Below are 25,208 nucleotides of genomic sequence, written 5' to 3'. Positions count from 1 at the left end.
AATCTGCCGACCAAACCCCCATGTAGGATGACAGGCATATGAATTGTCCAATAACAAGGGTGTATTGTAAAGCCAATTAAATTGTGCCAGGCGCGCATGCGCATTATAGTGTCGACTGAACTTAGCCGACTTATTGATGATAGTGGTCTGAATGTAAACGGGGCGCATGCATACATCGCGCATTGCTATACTTAGCCGATTTCTGCATTGCAGGGAATGAGTGCGCATGTCTGGGCACTTTGTGAATTTCAATATACAAGAATGCTGGGCGCGCACGCGCACCAGAGTCATGGCTGTACTTAGCCGATTCTTCAGTGACATATTGCATGTATCAGGGGCGCATGCATACTTTAAACACGGCTATACTTAGCCGATTTTCACATTAGTACGGGTAAGTGCGCATGTCTTGGCACTTTGAAAATACACCAAAGTTTCGGCTGGACTTGGTCAGTTTTTTGTTTATTGTGGTAACAATCTGGATGTGGACTTAGCAGATTTCGAGGATTGTGAGGGAAGAGGTACACGTCCCAGTAACCTGGAATAGTAACGGCAAAGGACTCCACCGAAGCCATGGTAATTGTTCCCATCTGTGTGTGTACAAACAATGCTCACTGGAGTAAAGATGTCTCTAAGAAATGTAAGAATAAAGGCTATAATGTTTATAAAGGGTGGTGACTTTTCCACATGCATTACAATGCAGTACAAGATGGTGTTACAAAATAGTATAGTGTAATATATGGACCCCTAGGGGTCCCACCTGGACAGCCTGTCAGGCTTTGGGGGGGGGGGGGGAATTTGTGGAGCAGCAGATATATCTTCTCATGTAGTATATTGGTTTATTTGAAAAAGGAGGAGAGTCCATAAGGACGTATCTAGTGACAGTACATTATAAATAAATGCATAAAGAGATATCATGTCATTGTAGAGGTGGGGATATAGTTGAAATCTTTCGGGATGAAAGTGCTGTCAAGAAGTAGTATGACAGAATAAGTCAAAGTTTAGGCAAAGGGCTATAGAAAGGCTACAAAGGTAAAACCTTCGTTAAGTCCATTAGGGCTTAAAGATCTGAGCCTATGAATCCATTTGGCTTCTTCCTGCAGCAATTTTTTATCTAGATTGCCAGCTCTGGGGCCCAGCTTAACTTGGGTAATGCCCCAAAATTTTAGGGCTTTGGTATCGCCTTGATGGTAGAATCTCATATGTTTAGAGAGAGGTGTATCTTCTTTTGTGTCGATAGTGCTTAAATGCTTAGAAATTCTTCTACGAAGTTGTTGAATGGTCTTGCCCACATATAATTTTGGGCAGGGGCATTGCGCAGCATACACAATGCCACTACTTTGACAATTAATAAATTGTTTGATGGTAAAGATCTTGCCATCAACTGGGTTAACGAAGGTTTTTGTCATTGGCATTGATGGACAAAAAGAACATCTACCGCACGGGAAGGATCCCAGTGTTGGGGGCGGGAGCCAATTTTTTTGTAAAGTTGCTGGTCTGGAGTAGTGGCTGTGTGTAAGGTATTCACGAAGGTTCTTACCTCTCCGGTATGTGATATTGGGGACATTGGAGATTGTGTCACAGAGGTCAGGGTGTCTGTACGATGGACCAATGTCTCTATAAGATCTTTTTGATTTGATGAGAGCAATTGTCAAAATTCCCTATGCATCTCGTTAGGGGAGATTGTTGGTTGTTGTAGGGATTGGATTTGTCGTTCTCCTTTCTGCTGTAAAGTAGATCGTCCCTAGTTGTTGCCCTGGCTCTGGCATAGGCTCTATGCAGAGTTTTCTTTGGGTATCCACGTGCGAGAAATCTTTTATATAGTGTATTGCATTCTTGTTGGAAGGTAGTTTCTTCAGAGCAGTTTCTTTTGGCTCTTAAGTATTGACCAATTGGGATGCCTTTTTTAAGGGGCGGTGGATGGAAACTTTTCCAATGCAACAAACGGTTTGTGGCAGTTTCTTTTCGATAAATATCGGTTTGGACAGCCCCACCAGGATCCAGGGAGATTTTTAAATCTAAGAAATTGATTTCTTTAGTGTGTATAGAGTAAGTAAATTTCATACCAATGTGGTTATTATTAATAATATCCATGAAGTCAGAGAAGAGAGTAGTGTCACCAACCCAAAAAATCAGTATGTCATCTATGTATCGACCCCAGAACAGAATGTGACAGGTGAAAATTAAAAGATCATCATTAAAAATTAAAGTGTCTTCCCACCACCCTAAAAATAAATTAGCATAAGTGGGTGCACACACAGTGCCCATAGCCGTCCCTTTAAGTTGGTGATAGTATTTTTTGTCAAAAAGAAAGTAATTGTGTGTGAGTAGGAATTTTAATAAGGATATAGTGAAGTTACTATGTGCCTGAAACTGGGTCCCCTTGGTGCTCAAAAAGTGTTGGACAGCTTTGAGGCCCAGGTCATGTTTGATGTTGGTGTACAGTGATTCAACATCGATAGTTGCTATTAGGGTGGTAGAGGAGACATTGATCTCCTGGATCCTGGTGAGGGTGTCTTTTGTATCTTGTAGAAACGAAGGTAGAGCTGTGACAAAAGGTCACAAAATTTCGTCTACGTACGTGCTGATGCCTTGTGTTAGATTGTCATTACTGGAGACAATTGGTCTACCAGGTATTGGTGTCGTATTTTTGTGAATTTTGGCCAAGGCGTAAAAAGTCGCCAAGGTGGGGTTAGGATTATACATAGTTTTAAATTCTTCTAGTGATATTAGGCCATTTAACTTTGCATCATCAAGTAGGGTACGTAGTTCATGTAGGTATTGATCAGTAGGGTTTCTATCTAGTACCGTATATGTCAAAGTATCGTCCAGAAGTCTGTGGACCATAGATACATAGTCAGTTCGATTAAGGATGACAATATTGCCCCCCTTGTCAGATGGTTTGAATATAATTTCCTCATTTTTACTGAGTTCATCTAGTGCCGTTTTCTCTGATTTATTGAGGTTGCTTCGATGTTTTTGTTTGAGATTGGAGTTTATTTAGGTCCGCACTGACCATTTTGACAAATATGTCAATATGTGGGTATTGTGCAATAGGTGGTGTAAGTCGTGACTTGGGCTTTAGTGAGGAGAACGGGCCAGTAGCTATACCGACCGTCTATTCGTTCTCATTTGATAAGTCCTCTAGGGCACGTAAGGTAGTGAGTTCAGTATGGCTGAGGGAGGTGATGTCACCAGATTTGTTCTTGAAATATTTATGTAAGGCAAGCTTTCTTGCAAATAAATTAATGTCTTTTGTCCAGGTGAATTCATCAAAATTTGGAGTGGGGGTGTACGATAGGCCTTTACATAAAAGTGATTTTTGCTTTGAGTTTAATTTGAATTGTGACAGATTGACTATTTGCATTTCATCTGTGAGGTAATTGTCGCTATGTGCTATTTGGTCTGACTCCACGGTGTATTGTGCAGTCCTAAAAAAGGAATTGCAGAAAAAGTGTTGGTAGGTGCCGAAACTATATAGACAGAGTATTAAAGAGCGTGTGCTGCTAAACTAACAGTGGCTATACATTTTAACTGTTCGTGTTGCCTGTACGTGTCCCCTTGGACATCTTTAATGCTAAATAATAAAAGTTAAATTTTAACCCTTTCAGTTAGTAGTTGGGAAATTGGTCTTCAGTGTGCCTTTGGCACATTGGTCTCTTCTTGTACATGATATATACCTGCCGACTACTAGTGTCTTTCCAGGATTTATATTTCAATTGGGTTAATCACCCGTTATACTGACCCCTTTCTGTCCTATTTCAGATATCGTGTTAAAATAGTATATATCAATATTTTCTAACTAGGCAATGGCAAATTTTCTATCTAGAAAATTAAACCCAGAAGATTTGGCCTCTGAAGCAGCATTCGTTTTCTCCACAGGAAACATACCACTGCACCAGTTCGACGTACAAACTGCATTCAGAGATCTTCAAAAAAAACTTATAAGCAGTACGTCAGATCCTGTTGGGAAATCACTAGTTTGGAGACATATCTTCAACAACAAATTATATACAGAGGATTACGCATTAATCTAATTCCCAATTTCTATCGCAGTGACACCAACTTTATTAAGAGATGGGAATAAATATTAACTGACAGCTCGTTGCGCTTAATACAATATTTGTTAGACTTTGAGATAAGAGATCTCCTCAAAGTAGGGTCTCAGAAAAAGAAATCCATGATATTCAAACTTTCAGCTCAACACCCGAATACAATGAATGCAAAATAAAACTGCAAAAAAACATTGAATACCTACAAAGGGAAATTAAGGAGAGGAAACACAGGAAATACATTAGAGATTGGAGAGATTTCGACACTGGCCAAATATATACATATCGTAACTGTGCTCCCCCTACTTCCTTCCAGAACCGTGACAATAGACCAATAGATATTTCTGAGTCAGACATATCCCGCACTGAAGAATCTAGATTACTCTCGGATGACAATAGACTGGGAGCCAAACGAACAATTAAAAACAGAAAATACAACCCGTCCAAAAGAACATCAACTGGCCAAAAAAACACACCATCAGCATGGCCAATTCACGATGGACCGCGCACGGCTATAAATGCTTAGAAATTCTTCTACGAAGTTGTTGAATGGTCTTGCCCACATATAATTTTTTAGGACTGCACAATACACCGTGGAGTCAGACCAAATAGCACATAGCGACAATTACCTCACAGATGAAATGCAAATAGTCAATCTGTCACAATTCAAATTAAACTCACAGCAAAAATCACTTTTATGTAAAGGCCTATCGTACACCCCCACTCCAAATTTTGATGAATTCACCTGGACAAAAGACATTAATTTATTTGCAAGAAAGCTTGCCTTACATAAATATTTCAAGGACAAATCTGGTGACATCACCTCCCTCAGCCATACTGAACTCACTACCTTACGTGCCCTAGAGGACTTATCAAATGAGAACGAATAGACGGTCGGTATAGCTACTGGCCCGTTCTCCTCACTAAAGCCCAAGTCACGACTTACACCACCTATTGCACAATACCCACATATTGACATATTTGTCAAAATGGTCAGTGCGGACCTAAATAAACTCCAATCTCAAACAAAAACATCGAAGCAACCTCAATAAATCAGAGAAAACGGCACTAGATGAACTCAGTAAAAATGAGGAAATTATATTCAAACCATCTGACAAGGGGGGCAATATTGTCATCCTTAAATCGAACTGACTATGTATCTATGGTCCACAGACTTCTGGACGATACTTTGACATATACGGTACTAGATAGAAACCCTACTGATCAATACCTACATGAACTACGTACCCTACTTGATGATGCAAAGTTAAATGGCCGAATATCACTAGAAGAATTTAAAACTATGTATAATCCTAACCCCACCTTGGCGACTTTTTACGCCTTGGCCAAAATTGACAAAAATACCACACCAATACCTGGTAGACCAATTGTCTCCAGTAATGACAATCTAACACAAGGCATCAGCACGTACGTAGACGAAATTTTGTGACCTTTTGTCACAGCTCTACCTTCGTTTCTACAAGATACAAAAGACACCCTCACCAGGATCCAGGAGATCAATGTCTGCTCTACCACCCTAATAGCAACTATCGATGTTGAATCACTGTACACCAACATCAAACATGACCTGGGCCTCAAAGCTGTCCAACACTTTTTGAGCACCAAGGGGACCCAGTTTCAGGCACATAGTAACTTCACTATATCCTTATTAAAATTCCTACTCACACACAATTACTTTCTTTTTGACAAAAAATACTATCACCAACTTAAAGGGACGGCTATGGGCACTGTGTGTGCACCCACTTATGTTAATTTATTTTTAGGGTGGTGGGAAGACACTTTAATTTTTAATGATGATCTTTTATTTTTCACCTGTCACATTCTGTTCTGGGGTCGATACATAGATGACATACTGATTTTTTGGGTTGGTGACACTACTCTCTTCTCTGACTTCATGGATATTATTAATAATAACCACATTGGTATGAAATTTACTTACTCTATACACACTAAAGAAATCAATTTCTTAGATTTAAAAATCTCCCTGGATCCTGGTGGGGCTGTCCAAACCGATATTTATCGAAAAGAAACTGCCACAAACCGTTTGTTGCATTGGAAAAGTTTCCATCCACCGCCCCTTAAAAAAGGCATCCCAATTGGTCAATACTTAAGAGCCAAAAGAAACTGCTCTGAAGAAACTACCTTCCAACAAGAATGCAATACACTATATAAAAGATTTATCGCACGTGGATACCCAAAGAAAACTCTGCATAGAGCCTATGCCAGAGCCAGGGCAACAACTAGGGACAATCTACTTTACAGCAGAAAGGAGAACAACAAATCCAATCCCTACAACAACCAACAATCTCCCCTTACGAGATGCATAGGGAATTTTGACAATTGCTCTCATCAAATCAAAAAGATCTTATAGAGACATTGGTCCATCGTACAGACAGACCCTGACCTCTGTGACACAATCTCCAATGTCCCCAATATCACATACCGGAGAGGTAAGAACCTTCGTGAATACCTTACACACAGCCACTACTCCAGACCAGCAACTTTACAAAAAAATTGGCTCCCGCCCCCAACACTGGGATCCTTCCCGTGCGGTAGATGTTCTTTTTGTCCATCAATGCCAATGACAAAAACCTTCGTTAACCCAGTTGATGGCAAGATCTTTACCATCAAACAATTTATTAATTGTCAAAGTAGTGGCATTGTGTATGCTGCGCAATGCCCCTGCCCAAAATTATATGTGGGCAAGACCATTCAACAACTTCGTAGAAGAATTTCTAAGCATTTAAGCACTATCGACACAAAAGAAGATACACCTCTCTCTAAACATATGAGATTCTACCATCAAGGCGATACCAAAGCCCTAAAATTTTGGGGCATTACCCAAGTTAAGCTGGGCCCCAGAGCTGGCAATCTAGATAAAAAATTGCTGCAGGAAGAAGCCAAATGGATTCATAGGCTCAGATCTTTAAGCCCTAATGGACTTAACGAAGGTTTTACCTTTGTAGCCTTTCTATAGCCCTTTGCCTAAACTTTGACTTATTCTGTCATACTACTTCTTGACAGCACTTTCATCCCGAAAGATTTCAACTATATCCCCACCTCTACAATGACATGATATCTCTTTATGCATTTATTTATAATGTACTGTCACTAGATACGTCCTTATGGACTCTCCTCCTTTTTCAAATAAACCAATATACTACATGAGAAGATATATCTGCTGCTCCACAAATTCCCCCCCCCCCAAAGCTTGACAGGCTGTCCAGGTGGGACCCCTAGGGGTCCATATATTACACTATACTATTTTGTAACACCATCTTGTACTGCATTGTAATGCATGTGGAAAGGTCACCACCCTTTATAAACATTATAGCCTTTATTCTTACATTTCTTAGAGACATCTTTACTCCAGTGAGCATTGTTTGTACACACACAGATGGGAACAATTACCATGGCTTCGGTGGAGTCCTTTGCCGTTACTATTCCAGGTTACTGGGACGTGTACCTCTTCCCTCACAATCCTCGAAATCTGCTAAGTCCACATCCAGATTGTTACCACAATAAACAAAAAATTGACCAAGTCCAGCCGAAACTTTGGTGTATTTTCAAAGTGCCAAGACATGCGCACTTACCCGTACTAATGTGAAAATCGGCTAAGTATAGCCGTGTTTAAAGTATGCATGCGCCCCTGATACATGCAATATGTCACTGAAGAATCGGCTAAGTACAGCCATGACTCTGGTGCGCGTGCGCGCCCGGCATTCTTGTATATTGAAATTCACAAAGTGCCCAGACATGCGCACTCATTCCCTGCAATGCAGAAATCGGCTAAGTATAGCAATGCGCGATGTATGCATGCGCCCCGTTTACATTCAGACCACTATCATCAATAAGTCGGCTAAGTTCAGTCGACACTATAATGCGCATGCGCGCCTGGCACAATTTAATTGGCTTTACAATACACCCTTGTTATTGGACAATTCATATGCCTGTCATCCTACATGGGGGTTTGGTCGGCAGATTGATTCCCTATTGGTTGCCACACAGGAGATTCCTGTGTGACGTAGATCTCAATTAATCCTTAAAAGGAGAGACAATTCGTACGCGCGCCTAATAGCCCCGTTTTGATCCTCTGAAGACGCTGTGCTAACAGCGAAACATGTCGGGGGGGCTAAATTTATCCTTTTAAGAGCCAGGTTGAATCAGCATTCAGAGCACGCTTACTACTGTGTATACATGAGGACCCGGCAGCCTGCAGCTGCTGTTCTGACATACACATTTAAATTCAATCACCTTATACTCTGTGTAGAAACTATATAGACAGAGTCTTAAAGAGCGTGTGCTGCTAAACGAACAGTGGCTATAAATTTTAACTGTTCGTGTTGCCTGTACGTGTCCCCTTGGACATCTTTAATGCTAAATAATAAAAGTTAAATTTTAACCCTTTCAGTTAGTAGTTGGGAAATTTGGCACATTGGTCTCTTCTTGGACATAGCTGTATAAGGTCTTGTTTTTGCAGGACAAGTTGTATTTTTTAATAGCACCATTTTGAGGTACATATTATTTATTGATTAACTTTTATAAACTTTTTTTTTGGGGGGGGGGGGGGAGGGGAAATAGAAATAAACCTGAAATATCACCACTCTTTTTCGCGTCCTAAATCTACGCCGTTTATCGTGTGGTATAAATAACACAATAACTTTAGTCAGCGGGTTGTTACGATTGCAAGGATATCGAATTTGTATAGTTTTAGTATGCTTTACTACTTTCACACAGTAAAAACGTTGCAGTTGTATGAGGGCTTTTTTTTCCCGGGAAGACTTGTAGTTTTTATTGGTACTAGTTTGGAGTAGGTGCGACTTTTTGATCACTTTTTATCGCATTTTTTTAAAGACAGGATTAATAGAAAACAGCAATTTTTCCATTGTTTTTTATGTAATTTTTTACGGCGTTCACCGTGCAGGTTAAATAATGTAACAGCTTTATAGTCGGGGTTGTTGCGGATGCGGCGATACCAAATATGCATAACTTTTTTACTTTATTTTAGTTTTTTAATAGTAAAGCATTTTGTAAGGGGAAAAAGTGGGTTTTTCATTTTTTCTTTTATTACGTTTATTAAACTTTTTTTTAAACTTTTTTATTAAAGTCCCTTCGTGGGACTAGTATGCGATTATTTGATCGCTATTATAATACACTACATTACTTTTGTTTTGCAGTGTATTACTGCCTGTCCGTTTAAAACGGACAGGCATCTGCTAGTACATGCCTCCGGCATGACCTAGCAGGCATTCACTACAGGCAGACCTGGGGGTCTTTATTAGGCCCACGGCTGCCATCGGAGACAGACACTCGGCGATCTTATCACCGGGTGTAGAGAGGGAGCTCCCTCCCTCTCTCCAAAACCACTCAGATGTGGCGAACGCTATTGAGCACCGCATCTGAAGGGTTAAACAGGTGAGATCGATACTTATATCGATCTCACACGTACGATCAGGGACGCCCTCAGCTACCTCTAGCAGCTGAGAGCAGGGAGATTTGACAGCTCCCTGTTCTGTTTATTTATCTTGATGCAGTGCCGTAAAAAGGCTTATGCATCAGAATAAAGCCAGTTAGTGACCGACGTGAAAAGGCGTATTAGTGGTCACTAACGGGTTAAACACCATCTGTACATTTTATATACTTCATGCTCATCGGATAATCCAAAGCAATTAATAATCCTACTCCCATCGGGTCCTGTAAATTCCGGATTAATACCAAAAATGAAAAAATTGTATTACTAAGATCCGGGAAAAAAATACCTCTGTAATGAATCATCTAGCTAACAGTGCAGAACAGTGCACGATCACAAACAGGGTTATCACTGTTTTCCCTATTGCCATTGGGTACATAGGAAATGACCATTAATCCTAAACACGCACAGAAAAATTTGCCATGAAAAGTTACATTTTGTGTTGGCTTTACTATTTTATGTAATAAAATGTACTTTGCATAATGTAGATTTTTATGTTCACCGAGTGACTTTGGCTGCTGCAGATTCGCACAGCCCCACCCTCCATTTCCCATTGTATGACTGACTAAAGTCTACAAACACCTCCTTCATCTAGTGTGTTACAGCCACTGCGCTTCAGTGCCACCCGTAATGTGGTGAATAAGCATTGGCATTCACACCCTTGTTTGCATTTGTGGCCGTAGTCCTAGACTTCCACCACCCTCTTTATGTACCAGACAGATCTATCTCCCATACTTCCTTTTGTGAGCGTAATTTAGGCTGGGAACGCCACCTGCTTGTGGAGTAAAGATCTCCCAGAGATCTATGCTAACTTCAATTTAGAGAGTAAAGCAGACAGTTTCACTGGAATACTAAACACAAGGAGAGCTACTTATTTAATGCACACGAAAACCACTTGCCAAAACACAGCCTGGATACACACTACTGCCTATCCTAGACAGCCAGTTTGTGAGGGATATCCCAACCCCACAGTGTGCAACCAAGTTCGCAAGACCCAAGACAAACAATTAAAGGGGAAAGTAAAAAGATCACCTGTGATGGAGAGATCGGCTTTGTCGCTTGTAGCCAGAGTCCCCGAAGCCAGACCCACAAGGGAGGAGAAGAGGAGAGACTGGTAAAAAATCTCACCTGCGGCCACTTAGCCTGTCTTGAAAATCCTCCCGTCCGGATAACTTGCAGGGGAGGCTAAGGCTGCTGGACATGCCCGCATTCTATACCAGATGGTAAGGAAATTCTCAAACTCTTTTTTCATGTTGAAATTAAATAAAAGCTTTATTAAGATAGATAAGTTACAATAATAAGAGGGATCAGTAGGAAAAAAAGAAAAACCTGGCCATGGAGATCTTCTCAAGAGAATTACACAGAAGACCTAGAGATTCACTTTTAGATTAACCATTTAAAAGGTCTTTTCTGGCTAACTGCTATCAAGAAACTTCCTTATTGGCCACACTAGAAACGAGTACTAATAACACATCCTATTTATAAGATTTATGTTGCCTGAATATCATGTCGGTCTCCGATAAACTTGGCAATCCTATCTCACAACGGCCTTGAAGGCCTGATAGGGAGAGAAGTAGTCTCATATTCAGAGAATATGGTTCAAGAACAAACCGTAGATAGCAAAATTATATAAAATACATTTCAGAGGCAAAGTATACATATATATAGCATAAGCATATAATGGCAATTGATTATCTAAAGCTATAATTAATATTTTTCTTTATCAACTGTAACAATTCAGCCCCTCTGCTTTGTAAGTAAACAGGATTCTTCTTTTCTTCTTCTGATTTCTTTGTAAAACATCTTCCACATTTAGAACATCAAAGTGGCTTCTCCCATGTGTGGCTTCTCTGATTAGCCCCAAGTTTGCCTTCAGTAGTAAAACATTTCCCACATTCTGAACAGGACTACGGCTTTTCACCTGTGTGACTTCTCTCATGTTTAACAAGATTTGATTTATTTGTAAAACATTTCCCACATTCTGGACATGGATATGGCTTCTCTCCAGTGTGAATTCTCTCATGTTTAACAAGATTTGATTTATGTGTAAAACATTTCCCACATTCTGAACATGAATATGGATTCTCTCCTGTGTGACTTCTCTCATGTTTAACAAGACTTGATTTATCTGTAAAACATTTCCCACATTCTGGACATGGATATGGCTTCTCGCCTGTGTGACTTCTCGTATGTATAACAAGATTTGATTTATGTGTAAAACATTTCCCACATTCTAAACATGAATAAGGCTTCTCGCCTGTGTGACTTCTCGTATGTATAACAAGAGTTGATTTATGTGTAAAACATTTCCCACATTCTGGACATGAATATGGCTTTTCTCCTAGGTGCCTTCTCTCATGTGCAACAAGGCCTGATTTTTGTTTAAAAAATTTCCCACATTCTGAACATGAATATGGATTCTCTCCTGTGTGACTTCTCGTATGTATAACAAGATTTGATTTATCTCTAAAACATTTCCCACATTCTGAACATGAATATGGCTTCTCTCCTGTGTGACCTCTCACGTGTTGAACAAGATTTGATTTTTGAGTAAAGCATTTCTCACATTCTGGACATGAATATGGCTTCTCTCCTAGGTGACTTCTCTCATGTGCAACAAGGCCTGATTTTTGTGTAAAAATTTTTCCACATTCTGAACATGAATATGGCTTCTCTCCTGTGTGACGTCTCGTATGTATAACAAAATAGGATTTATTTGTAAAACATTTCCCGCATTCTGAACATGAATATGGCTTCTCTCCTGTGTGACTTCTCGTATGTATAACAAGATTTGATTTCTTTGTAAAACATTTCCCACATTCTGAACATGAATACGGCTTCTCTCCTGTGTGACTTCTCTCATGTTTAACAAGACTTGATTTATCTCTAAAACATTTCCCACATTCTGAACATGAATATGGCTTCTCTCCTGCGTGACCTCTCACGTGTTTAACAAGACTTGATTTTTGAGTAAAGCATTTCTCACATTCTGGACATGAATATGGCTTCTCTCCTAGGTGCCTTCTCTCATGTGCAACAAGGCCTGATTTTTGTGTAAAAAATTTCCCACATGCTGAACATGAATATGGCTTCTCTCCTGTGTGACTTCTCGTATGTATAACAAGACTTGATTTATCTCTAAAACATTTCCCACATTCTGAACAGGAATATGGCTTCTCTCCTGCGTGACCTCTCACGTGTTTAACAAGACTTGATTTTAGAGTAAAGCATTTCTCACATTCTGGACATGAATAGGGCTTCTCTCCTAGGTGCCTTCTCTCATGTGCAACAAGGCCTGATTTTTGTGTAAAACATTTCCCACATTCTGGACATGAATATGGCTTTTCTCCTAGGTGCCTTCTCTCATGTGCAACAAGGCCTGATTTTTGTGTAAAACATTTCCCACATTCTGAACATGCATACGGCTTCTCTCCCGTATGAATTCTCTCATGTATAGCAAGATGTGATTTTTGTGTGAAAAATTTCCCACATTCTGAACATGAATACGGCTTCTCTCCTGTATGACTTCTCTCATGTTTAACAAGACTTGATTTATCTGTAAAACATTTTTCACATAGTGGACATGAATACAGCTTCTCTCCTGTGTGAATTCTTGTGTTTGTAAAATTACCAGAGTTTTTTGTGAACGGTTTACCACATTGATACCTTTTACCCCCTTTCTGAGCTGTACTTGTGGTCACAATCTGTGATTGGTCAGTAGAAGGTTCCTCATGATTAGGGGAATTATATGATAGATCTGCACTGTGAAGTTCTGGATGTATATTAAGGGTAATGAGGTTTTCCCCTGAAGAGTGCTGGATGACATCATCTTCTACTTTATAATTTATCAATAACCTGAAGTTTCCCTCAGAGCTCTTACTGGGATTTTCTGTTAGGAATAAAAATATGTTTTGTGATTTTGTTTTAAAAAAACCAAAATTTACACATTTATAAACATTCATATTATGCTGGAAACACACATGTAGTGTTTTGAGCCAAAGCCAGAAGTGGATCAAGCAGGAAGTTGAAGAAGTTTAAGCCATGCTTTTTGTATCCACTCCTGGCTTCAGCTCAAAAAACGTCCTCAAAAACTATATGTGTGATTCCAGCCTTATAACGCTTTGTATAACACTTTCAAATATATACATGACAAAGTCCACGATTCTGGTCTACACCCAGTCCTCCACTTTTATTATATAAAAATGAACTTCATAAAAATTTTTTTTTAAAAAAAGCAGGACTTTATATGGCAATGAAGCCTGTCCTCTGCTAACACATTTGGCCCTTTAACCCCTTCCATCTTTGGCCACTTTTGACCTTCCTGACAGAGCCTCACTTTTCAAATCCGACAGGTTTCAATTTATGTGGCAATAACTTCAAAATGCTTTTACCTATCCAACCGATTCTGAGACTGTTTTCTCGTGACACATTGGACTTTAGGTCACTGGCAAGATTTGCTCGATACATTCAGTATTTAATTGTGAAAAACACCAAAATTTACAAGGATTAGAACGCCATTTTAAGAACTTAACCCCTCAAAGTATTCAAAACAGCATTTAGAAAGTTTCTTAAACCTTTAGACGTTTCACAGGAATTAAAGCAATGTAGAGGTAAAATTTACAAATTTTATTTATTTTTGTAGAAATTCATTTTGAACCCATTTTTTTGTAACCGAAGGTTTTACAAGAGAAACGCAACTCAATATATATTGCCCAGGTTCTGCAGATTTAACAAATATCCCACGTGGCCCTAGTGTGGTAATAGACTGAAGCACAGGCCTCAGAAGCAAAAGAGCACCTAGAGGATTTTGGGGCCTTCTTTTTATTAGAATATATTTTAGGCACCATGTCAGGTTTGAAGGGCTCCTGCGGTAACAATGCAGTGGAAATCCCACAAATGTGACCCCATTTGGAAAACTACACACCTCAAGGAAATTATCTAGGGGTATAGTGAGCATTTTGACCCCACAGGTTCATTGCAAAAAAAATTTTTCAAAGAAAATGTAGGTTTAGCTAATTTTTTTTCATTTCCACAAGGACTAAAGGAGAAAAAGCACCACAAAATTTGTAAAGCAATTTCTCCCAAGTGAAACAATACCCCACGTGGTCATAAACGTCTGTTTGGACACACGGCAGGGCTCAGAATGGAAAGAGCGCTATTTGGCTTTTGGTGCTCAAAATTTAGTTGGAATAGTTTGCGGAGGCCATGTCGCATTTGCAAAGCCCCTGAGGGGACACAACAGTGGAAACCCCCCAAAAGTGACCCATTTTGGAAACTACACCCATTGAGGAAATTATCTAGAGGTATAGTGAGCATTTTGACCGAACAGGTTTTTTGCAGAAATTATTGGAATTGGGCCATAAAAATGAAAATCTAAAATTTTTTCAAAGAAAATGCAGGTTTAGCTAATTTTTTTTCATTTCCACAAGGACTAAAGGAGAAAAAGCAATTTGTAAAGCAATTTCTCCCGAGTACGGCAATAACCCATATGTGGTAATAAACGGCTTTTTGGGCACACAGTAGGGCTCAGAATGGAAGGAGTGCCATTTGGCTTTTGGAGTGCAGATTTTACTGGATTGGTTTCTGAGCGCTATGTCGCATTTGCAAAGCCCCGGTGGGACCAAAGCAGTGGAAACCCCCCAGAAGTGACCACATTTTGTAAACTACACCCCTCAAGGTATTGACCTAGGGGTGTAGTGAGCATGTTAACCCCGCAGGTGTTTTGCAGAAATTAGTGTGCACTCGATGTTGCAGAGTGAAAATGGGATTTTTTTCCATAGATATGCCAATAAATGGTGCCCAGTTTGTGCCACCATAACTAGACAGCTCTCTAATTATTATGCTGTGTTTCCCGGTTTTAGAAACACCCTACATGTGGCCCTAATCTTTTGCCTGGACATTTGACAGGGATTCAGGAGTGAAAGAATACCATGTAAAATTGAGGCCTAATTTGGCGATTTACAAAGTATTGGTTCAAAAATTCAGAGCTCGGATGTGAAATACTAAAAGAAACCCCTGAGAAGTGGCCCCATTTTGGAAACTGCACCCCTCAAGGCATTTATTAAGAAGTGTAGTGAGCATCTTCACCCCACTGCTCTTTTCCATAAATGATTGCGTTGCGGATGGTACAAAGTAAAAATAAAAATTTCAGTGGCAAGTATGCCGTACCCAGCTTGTGCCAGTGGACACACCCCAAAAATTGTTAAAAGGGTTCTCCCGGGTATGGCGATGCCATATATGTGGAAGTAAACTGCTGTTTGGGCACGATGCAGGGTTCAGAGGGGAGGGAGCACCATTTGGCTTTTGGAGCGTGGATTTGCTTGGTAGTAAATTTGTTTGAATATTGCTGGCGTTTCCGTTTATAATGTGGGGGCACATGTAAGCTGGGCAGAGTACATCAGGGGCATAGTCAGGTGGTATAATAATTGGGTTAAAAAAAACAAAATAATCCATAGATGTGTGTTACGCTGTGCTCAATCCTTTCTGCACAGGCCGATGTCGCACTGATAAATGTCCTTCCTTATCCCCCTTTTGGTCCACACTTCCCACATTTGCAGTTTGGGGAATTTTGCTGGGAAGTGTTGGCCTGGTATAATACGGGCGCCCTCGCTTCCAGCAGATATGTTTGGGCCATACCCTTCCTGGTTCCCTAATTTTAGGGCCTAGATAATTTGCCTCTTGAAACAGAAGAAATGTTCCCCTTGCAATTAGATCGATGTTCGTATAAGGAAAAGGTAGGGGAACTAGGCATAACCCTAGTGACCCTGTTTATAAAGGCGGTAGTAATAGTGGGTGTCACTAACCAGTGGATCCCGCTATTACCCCACCCCCTTTAACATTAGCGAGCCAGCCCAAACGGCTTTCAATTTATTTCTGTCTTTTGTACAATAAAATTGTGTTCAAACGTGAACTGCAGATAGGCGGCGAGGCGTGGACAGGTAACGTACGTACACGGTGTAGTGTTGGGTTATACTGTGCGCCTAGACCTTTTTGAAGTTCAGACGAGGAACACAATTTTATTTAAGGCTTGATACAGGATACAATTGATCAGCGAACCCATTGTTTTTTGTTTTATTTTCTGAGGTATTAACGTATTTTATTTTGCTTTGCGGCGTGCTGCTCCACGGCGACGAATCGTCGGGCGAGTGAGCAACTTATACAAAAGAGTTTGCAGAAATATCAACGTCGGTGTTCTTCCGGTGAAGTCCAGCTGATCGGGAAAAGGCGTTCCGGAAAAAAGGACCTTTTTCAAAACAGCGGGTGACAAGGAGGACAACGCAGACGGAGATGACTTCTGAAACAGTGAGTATGGACTTCTCCACACTTAAACACCTCGCCAAAAACAGTAAATGTAATCCAGTAACACCCACGACTTACAAGTCAGCAGGAATGCTGTGGTCCACTCTGCTGTACGAGGCTTATGCACATGATAAGTTGTGCATTAGCAAGAGGAGTGTTCTTAACAAAACCTCCAAACGTCTCCACTTGCTCGCTAAATTAATCTGTATGTATGAGGAGACGTGGAAGCCTGATCACTCAGAAATTAAGAGTGACTCCCCAAATCTTCACTGCCAGTGTTGTGCCAACAATGTGAAGCAGGTTTGTGATTTGCAGACACAACTGGCAGAGAATGCCCAATGTAGAGATCAGCAAATTTGCATGCTGGAATCGCAGGTGATAGATTTGAGAAATCATGGTGATGATATTGATGCACAGCTGACTGGGTCTTATGCTGTGATCAATGCATTTAAGGTTAAGGCGGCATCTACGGATGCCATCATTGCCAAGTTGAATGGATGAGCTTGCTACTAGGTCACAATTGGTAACCAGTATGCAAAACATCATAAAAGATTTCTCAAAAATGTTATCGGCTTTGTCTTTTTCAAGGCCTGATTCCGCTGTAAGTTTGCCCTCTACAGGGCAAAAAGGGGGGAGTAGTAAGAGTGATGGATCATATGTCACAAATAGTGATCCCATCCGGAATCCTGAAGGTAACATTGTTACAAAAGTGTTACGCAAATGTAAGTGTACGATATTTAGAAGTGCTTCCCTAGCCATGCAGAACTTTAAGAGATCATGTACTGTTGACTGCCCTAAGTCCAGTAGAGCATGTACTGTTAAATGTTATGCATGTGCCGGCTCAGGCCATATTGCGAAGTACTGCGAGTCTTTGAGTACTCAGAAATGAGGTCCTGTTAAATGCTTTAAATGTGGTCAAATGGGACATATTGCGAGGAACTGCCACGGCATAAGCAACCATGGAAAGCCCAGCGAAATGGCAATAGAAAATGGCCACGTCACAACAAAACGTGGGTTTAGACAAAATGGCTGCATAAGAGTCTCCTTACAGCCTTATGTGCTCCGCCACGTGCTCAAGGGTCTAAATGACCAACCACAACAAGGGTGGAGTTTAGGAAGTTGGCCATAAATTGCATGTTCAGTCCGTTATGTCTGTAATGGTTGTTTATGGTCTGTTGTGTTTGTCCCCAGTTGTCCGTTTGTTTTCATTTGTGTTTTTATTTTGTGGTTCTTTCACATATTCTATTGTGGTATATCCCTGGTTATCAGTAATATGTATTTATACTATATGGGTGTTGCCTGTATTTAGAATGCATAATTAGAAAACCACTCCAGGAAAACAACTGGAGAATCAACCATTGCATAGTGGTGTATTTGCGCCCAATGTTTTAATTGCTCTCTATTAGGATAACGTTGAAGTTGTTGTTATACTGTGAACCCAGGTTAGGCGGTGCGAACAGGTAACATAAGTTCACGGTGTAGTGTTTTATGTTATTCTGTGCACCTAGACCTGGGGGGGGGGGGGGGTTCAGACAGGTCACACAATTTCATCTGAGGCCTAATACGAGTGCAATTAAATACAGCGAATAACAGTATGGCTGATTCTTTTGTGTTTAACTGGAGTTAGGAAACTTTGGACAGGGGGAGGTAACCCTGGCATTACACCCATATCTTGATTTTAAGATAATGGGTTTGCTAAGACAGGGATATAGTTCCACAAAACTGAGAATTGTGAGGAACCACAAAAAAAATGCTTCATCCACAGCTCCCCTCGAATATCCTGACCTACACCAGTGTTGGGATACCGAGGGGTCCTGTGATATGAAGGCTAATCCAATGCCCTCCTCAAGACATGGGTCAAGGATATTGGTTCTGGTATCGAATGCAGAATGCCACGCGACTAACTGCACCGAAAGAGGCATATTCCTCCCAGGAGCATACTGTACCCTAATCCCGTATTAGGCGTTGATGTGGCGGATCAGAAGGGAAGAACTCCGGTGACACCTGAAAAAAGGCTCGACATCCGTCCAGACACCCCTGTGAGACTCCAGACGATTCCTCTTGGGTTTGGCATCGAACTAAGAAATCTCCTGCGAGACTTCAATGAGGAAGAGGATGTCATGGATAAACTGAAAGATTCCCAACACCAAGCCACTATTCAGTTGGAACATGACACTAAAAAGATCACAGGAATTGTCTTGGTGGAAGTGTCTTGGTGGGAGAGCTTGTCGGATATAGTCCCAAGGCCACTTCTTCAACTTGCTCATCCACCCAGTGATAATCCTCACTCTTGTGGCGATTATGTACGTTGGACTGTTCTGCGTGTACCGACGAATGAAAGGACTGGTAGACCAAATACAACGAGGTCAAGCAGAAAGCCACGAATACATTCGTAGACGGGGTCTAAGGACATAGTGATACAGTCCTGCGACCAAGAATTGTTTATTATTGTATGTGTATATATATTTGTAAAGTGTAAATCTTAATCAATGGGTCGTACAAAATTTTCAAGGTGTACATATAGACATTCCAGGTGTTGATATGTGTCCGCAACATAGGCATATTAAGTGAGGACGTGCCCGTCCCACAGTGAGTGAGCATGTACGTGTAGGCGGGCATATATTTACAGCCTGTAGTCACCCCATTTACATGTGGACCTTTCACGTGTTTATGGAGGAGTAGTGAGAGATGCTGTTTGAGCATGAATCTCTATATGTACATATACCTATGGTTTGGGAAGGGGGGGAATATTTTTGTATGTTTGGTCATTTTTCACTTTGTTTGTATGATTGGGTAGTGTGTAGGAACCCTTAGGGATAGGTAAGGTATTCACACACCCTTGTAGGTATTTGCCACCTCAACCTGAGAACTGGTATGGTCAATATGATGATGGATTGAATGTCAGAGGGGAAATGGAAGGCGATGCTCCACCCCACAGTAGATTCCTGGGTACCAAGACATCACCTCCTCCTCGGGGATGATAACCTGCCATGATCGAGACCTGGATATCAGCCCACAAAGATTGTTTCGTCTTCAATCAAGATGCTGGGAAAAGTTGGAAAAGTAATGGATCACGTACAAAAGGTTGTTGAAAGGCGGGCTAAGCCATTCCAAGGCTGACCATGTGAGGGCACAAGTAGCCTTACACGGGTCGGCATGCTAAAATTGGATCGGCCACTGGAAATACCTGCTGACGCCACTCAAGAGGAGGAAACTCCAAGTAAGAAAGAACAAGAAATCTGCAGTTCATGGACTTTGAGGTTTTCATATGAGCTTTGTTCGTTTGATGAGCTTTGAGGCTTCGTTCTATGGACTGTGAGTTTATTTCAACCCCGTTCTATGGACTATTAAGGTTTCTTCGTTCTATGGACTATGAAGGTTTCATTTCAACTTCGTCTGATGGGCTTCGAGGCTTCGTTCTATGGACTGTGAGTTTTATCTCAACTTTGTTCTATGGACTAGGAGATTTAATTTCATCTTCATTCTGTGAACTTTGAGGTTTCGTTTCTTTGGACACTAGACTCCAGTCAGAGGACCGGCGGGAAGGTGTCCTTGAGGAGATAGCGGATGTCGAGTATCTAGGTCCAATATTATACTTCCTTCCATTTCAGACCATTACCAGGGAGGTTGAGGGGGTAAATAGAACCCCACAAACACTTCCCCGAATTGCATTGTCGAGTCCCCGACAACAGGGGAATTGTAAAGGGAAGTGTCATATATATATATATATATATATAGTGTGTGTATGTATACAGTGTATATATATATATATATATATATATATATATATAGATAGACATACACATTGTATATATATATATATATATATATATATATATATATGTGTATGTCTATCTATATATATATATCTATATCTATATCTATATCTATATATATATATATACACACAGTGATGGAAATAAGTATTTGATCCCTTGCTGATTTTGTAAGTTTGCCCACTGTCAAAGACATGAACAGTCTAGAATTTTTAGGCTAGGTTAATTTTACCAGTGAGAGATAGATTATATAAAAAAAAACAAAACAGAAAATCACATTGTCAAAATTTTTATATATTTATTTGCATTGTGCACAGAGAAATAAGTATTTGATCCCTTTGGCAAACAAGACTTCATACTTGGTGACAAAACCCTTGTTGGCAAGCACAGCAGTCAGACATTTTTAGTAGTTGATGATGAGGTTTGCACACATGTTAGATGGAATTTTGGCCCACTCCTCTTTGCAGATCATCTGTAAATCATTCAGATTTAGAGGCTGTCGCTTGGCAACTCGGATCTTCAGCTCCCTCCATAAGTTTTCGATGGGATTAAGGTCTGGAGACTGGCTAGGCCACTCCATGACCTTAATGTGCTTCTTTTTGAGCCACTCCTTTGTTGCCTTGGCTGTATGTTTCGGGTCATTGTCGTGCTGGAAGACCCAGCCACGAGCCATTTATAATGTCCTGGTGGAGGGAAGGAGGTTGTCACTCAGGATTTGACGGGACATGGCTCCATCCATTCTCCCATTGATGCGGTGAAGTAGTCCTGTGCCCTTAGCAGAGAAACACCCCCAAAACATAATGTTTCCACCTCCATGCTTGACAGTGGGGACGGTGTTCTTTGGGTCATAGGCAGCATTTCTCTTCCTCCAAAAACGGCGAGTTGAGTTAATGCCAAAGAGCTCAATTTTAGTCTCATCTGACCACAGCACCTTCTCCCAATCACTCTCAGAATCATCCAGATGTTCATTTGCAAACTTCAGACGGGCCTGTACATGTGCCTTCTTGAGCAGGGGGACCTTGCGGGCACTGCAGGATTTTAATCCATTACAGCGTAATGTGTTACCAATGGTTTTCTTGGTGACTTTGGTCCCAGCTGCCTTGAGATCATTAACAAGTTCCCCCGTGTAGTTTTCGGCCGAGCTCTCACCTTCCTCAGGATCAAGGATACCCCACGAGGTGAGATTTTGCATGGAGCCCCAGATCGATGTCGATTGACAGTCATTTTGTATGTCTTCCATTTTCTTACTATTGCACCAACAGTTGTCTCCTTCTCACCCAGCGTCTTACTTATCGTTTTGTAGTCCATTCCAGCCGTGTGCAGGTCTATGATCTTGTCCCTGACAGCCTTAGAAAGCTCTTTGGTCTTGCCCATGTTGTCGAGGTTAGAGTCAGACTGATTAATTGAGTCTGTGGACAGGAGTCTTTTATACAGGTGACCATTTAAGACAGCTGTCTTTAATGCAGGCACCAAGTTGATTTGGAGCGTGTAACTGGTCTGGAGGAGGCTGAACTCTTAATGGTTGGTAGGGGATCAAATACTTATTTCTCTGTGCACAATGCAAATAAATATATATAATTTTGACAATGTGATTTCCTGTTTTTTTTTTTTATATAATCTATCTCACTGGTAAAATTAACCTAGCCTAAAAATTCTAGACTGTTCATGACTTTGACAGTGGGCAAACTTACAAAATCAGCAAGGGATCAAATACTTATTTCCTTCACTGTATACACACACACATATATATATATATATATATATATATATATGTGTATGTATAATACATATAATGTATCATGAGCCAGGGCTGTAACAACAACAGCCCTGGTCATGAATGCGGTTGTAAGCGAAGCAGGACAATTAGCATTGCCCTGCTTTGTTTGGAAACCATGGAGACAAGGGATAGTTATCCCCTGTCTCCATTTCAAGTCTCCCGCGCGCATGGACTGTCTCGTGCGGGCACTCATGAGTCGGCTGGTGATAGATCACCATGCCGACCCATGCTAACCAGGGGCAAGCGCCACATCCCCCGCTGCGAGCGTACCGACAGGGTTAAATAGCCCTGCATCGGTACGCTCAGGAGCCGAAGCTAGCAGAAGACGATCAGCTGAGAGCTGCCTGCCTCCCACACCATCACGACCCGGATCACCTCTCTCTCCTCCAAAGACCTGGGCTCCTGCTTCTGCCTCTACCCCAAAGTCACGCAACAGCTACACTTAACCCTGTCTCCTCCTGCTGTAATCCTTGCTTCCCTGAGTTAACCCCTTGCTCTCCCTGAGTACTGTCCCTACTCCCCGAGTTAACCCCTTGCTCTCCCTGAGTACTGTCCCAGAGTTAACCCTTGCTTCCCTGAGTTAACCCCTTGCTCTCCCTGAGTACTGTCCCTACTCCCCCTGAGTCTGAGTAACCCTGTGTTCCCTAAGTTCACCCTTGCTGCCCCAAGTACCCTGCAGTGACCCTTGACCTGCACATCCCCAGGTACACCGAAACCCATTCCCCTTGTTCCTCCTTATCCCGTATTAACCCTTAGTGTATAGGGAAAGTTATATTAGGAGGGAGTGGGATAGAGATAGTGAGCGTGTGAGAATCACAAGTAACTTATGTGTATTGTGTTGTAACGTAACTGTATTCATACGTATTTTTAGGTAAGTGGGTGGCGGTATAATTAGGATACCGTATTTATACTGTACTGTGATTAGTTACTGTATTATACATATGAGTGATTACTGTATGTTAATAAATATACGGTCTTATTCCCTTGAGTAGCCGCTAAAACAATTAGATCGACGTTCGTATAAGGAAAAGGTAGGGGAACTAGGCATAACCCTAGTGACCCTGTTTATAAAGGCGGTAGTAATAGTGGGTGTCACTAACCAGTGGATCCCGCTATTACCCCACCCCCTTTAACATAGTGCAATGTATTAGATCTGTCAGTCATTCACGGACAGAAAGCCGATTAGGCTTAGTCTCCCGATGGGGCCTAATCGGCTTTTGTAATGGCAGAGCAGGAGGCCATTGTTAGGTCTGATTGAATGGCAGGGCTGGCGATCTGCTAGCAACCTCTAAGATGCAATGATCACTTGAGATCGCTGCATCGAAGGGGTTAATGGCAGGCATCGGAGCTAGCTCAGTCTCCCACCATTACAGGTGGATGTCAGCTGCAACATACAGCTGACATCCACCGCTGATGACGCCGGCTCAGTTCATGAGCCGGCGTCATCTTGTCGTTGGCTACGGAAGCCATTCAGGCCCCGCCGCCGGGCAGGAAGTTTTGCGTGCTAGGCAAACCGGGAGGCCAGTATTAGGCCTCCGGTTGCCATTGCAGCCACCGGAAAACCCCGGCAAGTTAATTGCTGGGGTTTCCAATGAGCTGCAAACAGCTTAAATGCATTTAAGGGGTTAATGGCGGGGATCGAAGCTAATTTCGGTCCCCGCCATTACAGCTGGATGTCAGCTGCAAGATACCGCTGACATCCGGCGATGGTGGCACCGACTCAGCTTCTGAGCCAGTGTCCACCATTTGTCGTATGGATACAGACAAATGCGGGAAGCACTAGCTTTCCATGACGTATCCATACGGCAAATGTCGGGAAGGGGTTAATACTAACTGGACATAAAACATCTTAACTTAATATTGTTACAAACAATCTAATCTTGGCCACACTCTACATTTAACAAGATAATCTGACAATGAGGTCTGTATATCCTAATGGCTGAGCAGACCTCAATTTCATAGAACATCTTCGGGATGCAGTGAAATAAACACAGTGAGGCTAACAATCAGAATCTGGTTAAAGGTTCCCAGTACATTGTTAAATCCATTCCACTAAGAATTCAGGCTGTTCTAACAGGAAAGAGGGTCTTATCAAGTACTAATAAGGTGACCGTAATGAAGCGGTCCCATTCAGGTTTTAGACATGTGGCAATTTAATTGCAAATTGTTGTTCTATTTCTCTGCCAACCGATACTTATTTGGTCTAGTTTTTCTCAGAACATATAGGGCTTTGATATTGTGTAATAAATAAGGAATATATTTAACTGTGATAGAGTGGGAGAGGTGTAAAGGGGAAAACTTTGTGGGACGTTTTAAAACGTCCTTGCAGGGATAGGTGTAAACTATGATCAGTCGGTAAAGGTGCTTCCTAATAACCATGGATCTTTCTTTCTTTTTTTTAATTCTATATATAAAGATCCATATCTTTAAACCATCTTGAAAACTTCTTAAAGACCCTTAGGGTATGTTCACACGCACTATTTACGGACGTAATTCGTGCGTTTTTGCCCCGAATTACGTCCGAAAATAGCGCCTCAATAGCGCTGACAAACATCTGCCCATTGAAAGCAATGGGCAGACGTTTGTCTGTTCACACGAGTCGTATATTTACGCGCCGCTGTCAAATGTCGGCGCGTAAATAGACGCCCGCGTCAAAGAAGTGACCTGTCACTTCTTTGGCCGTAATTCGAGCCGTTACTCATTGACTCCAATGAATAGCAGCGCTAATTACGGCCGTAATGGACGCGGCGTTCAAGCGCCTGCACATGCCGTTACGGCTGAAATTACGGGGATGTTTTCAGGCTGAAACATCCCCG

At 41.4% G+C, this 25,208-nt stretch overlaps 1 protein-coding gene across 1 annotated transcript in view; it reads right to left on the bottom strand.

Moving 5' to 3' along the window:
• Positions 1–10,797: 10,797 nt before the first annotated feature.
• Positions 10,798–25,208, bottom strand: part of LOC142656622 (uncharacterized) — a 46,229-nt gene continuing 31,818 nt past the window's right edge. The window contains 2 exon segments of the mRNA XM_075831575.1: positions 10,798–11,458; positions 11,460–13,429. Of these exon segments, the coding sequence (XP_075687690.1) occupies positions 11,264–11,458; positions 11,460–13,429 (2,165 nt within the window). The 3' untranslated portion in view covers positions 10,798–11,263.

Source organism: Rhinoderma darwinii, chromosome 1 (genome assembly GCF_050947455.1).
Source record: "Rhinoderma darwinii isolate aRhiDar2 chromosome 1, aRhiDar2.hap1, whole genome shotgun sequence".
Taxonomy (NCBI): domain Eukaryota; kingdom Metazoa; phylum Chordata; class Amphibia; order Anura; family Rhinodermatidae; genus Rhinoderma; species Rhinoderma darwinii.
The sequence above is the reverse complement of the archived record's forward strand: the minus strand, read 5'-3'. Positions and strand labels throughout refer to the sequence as shown.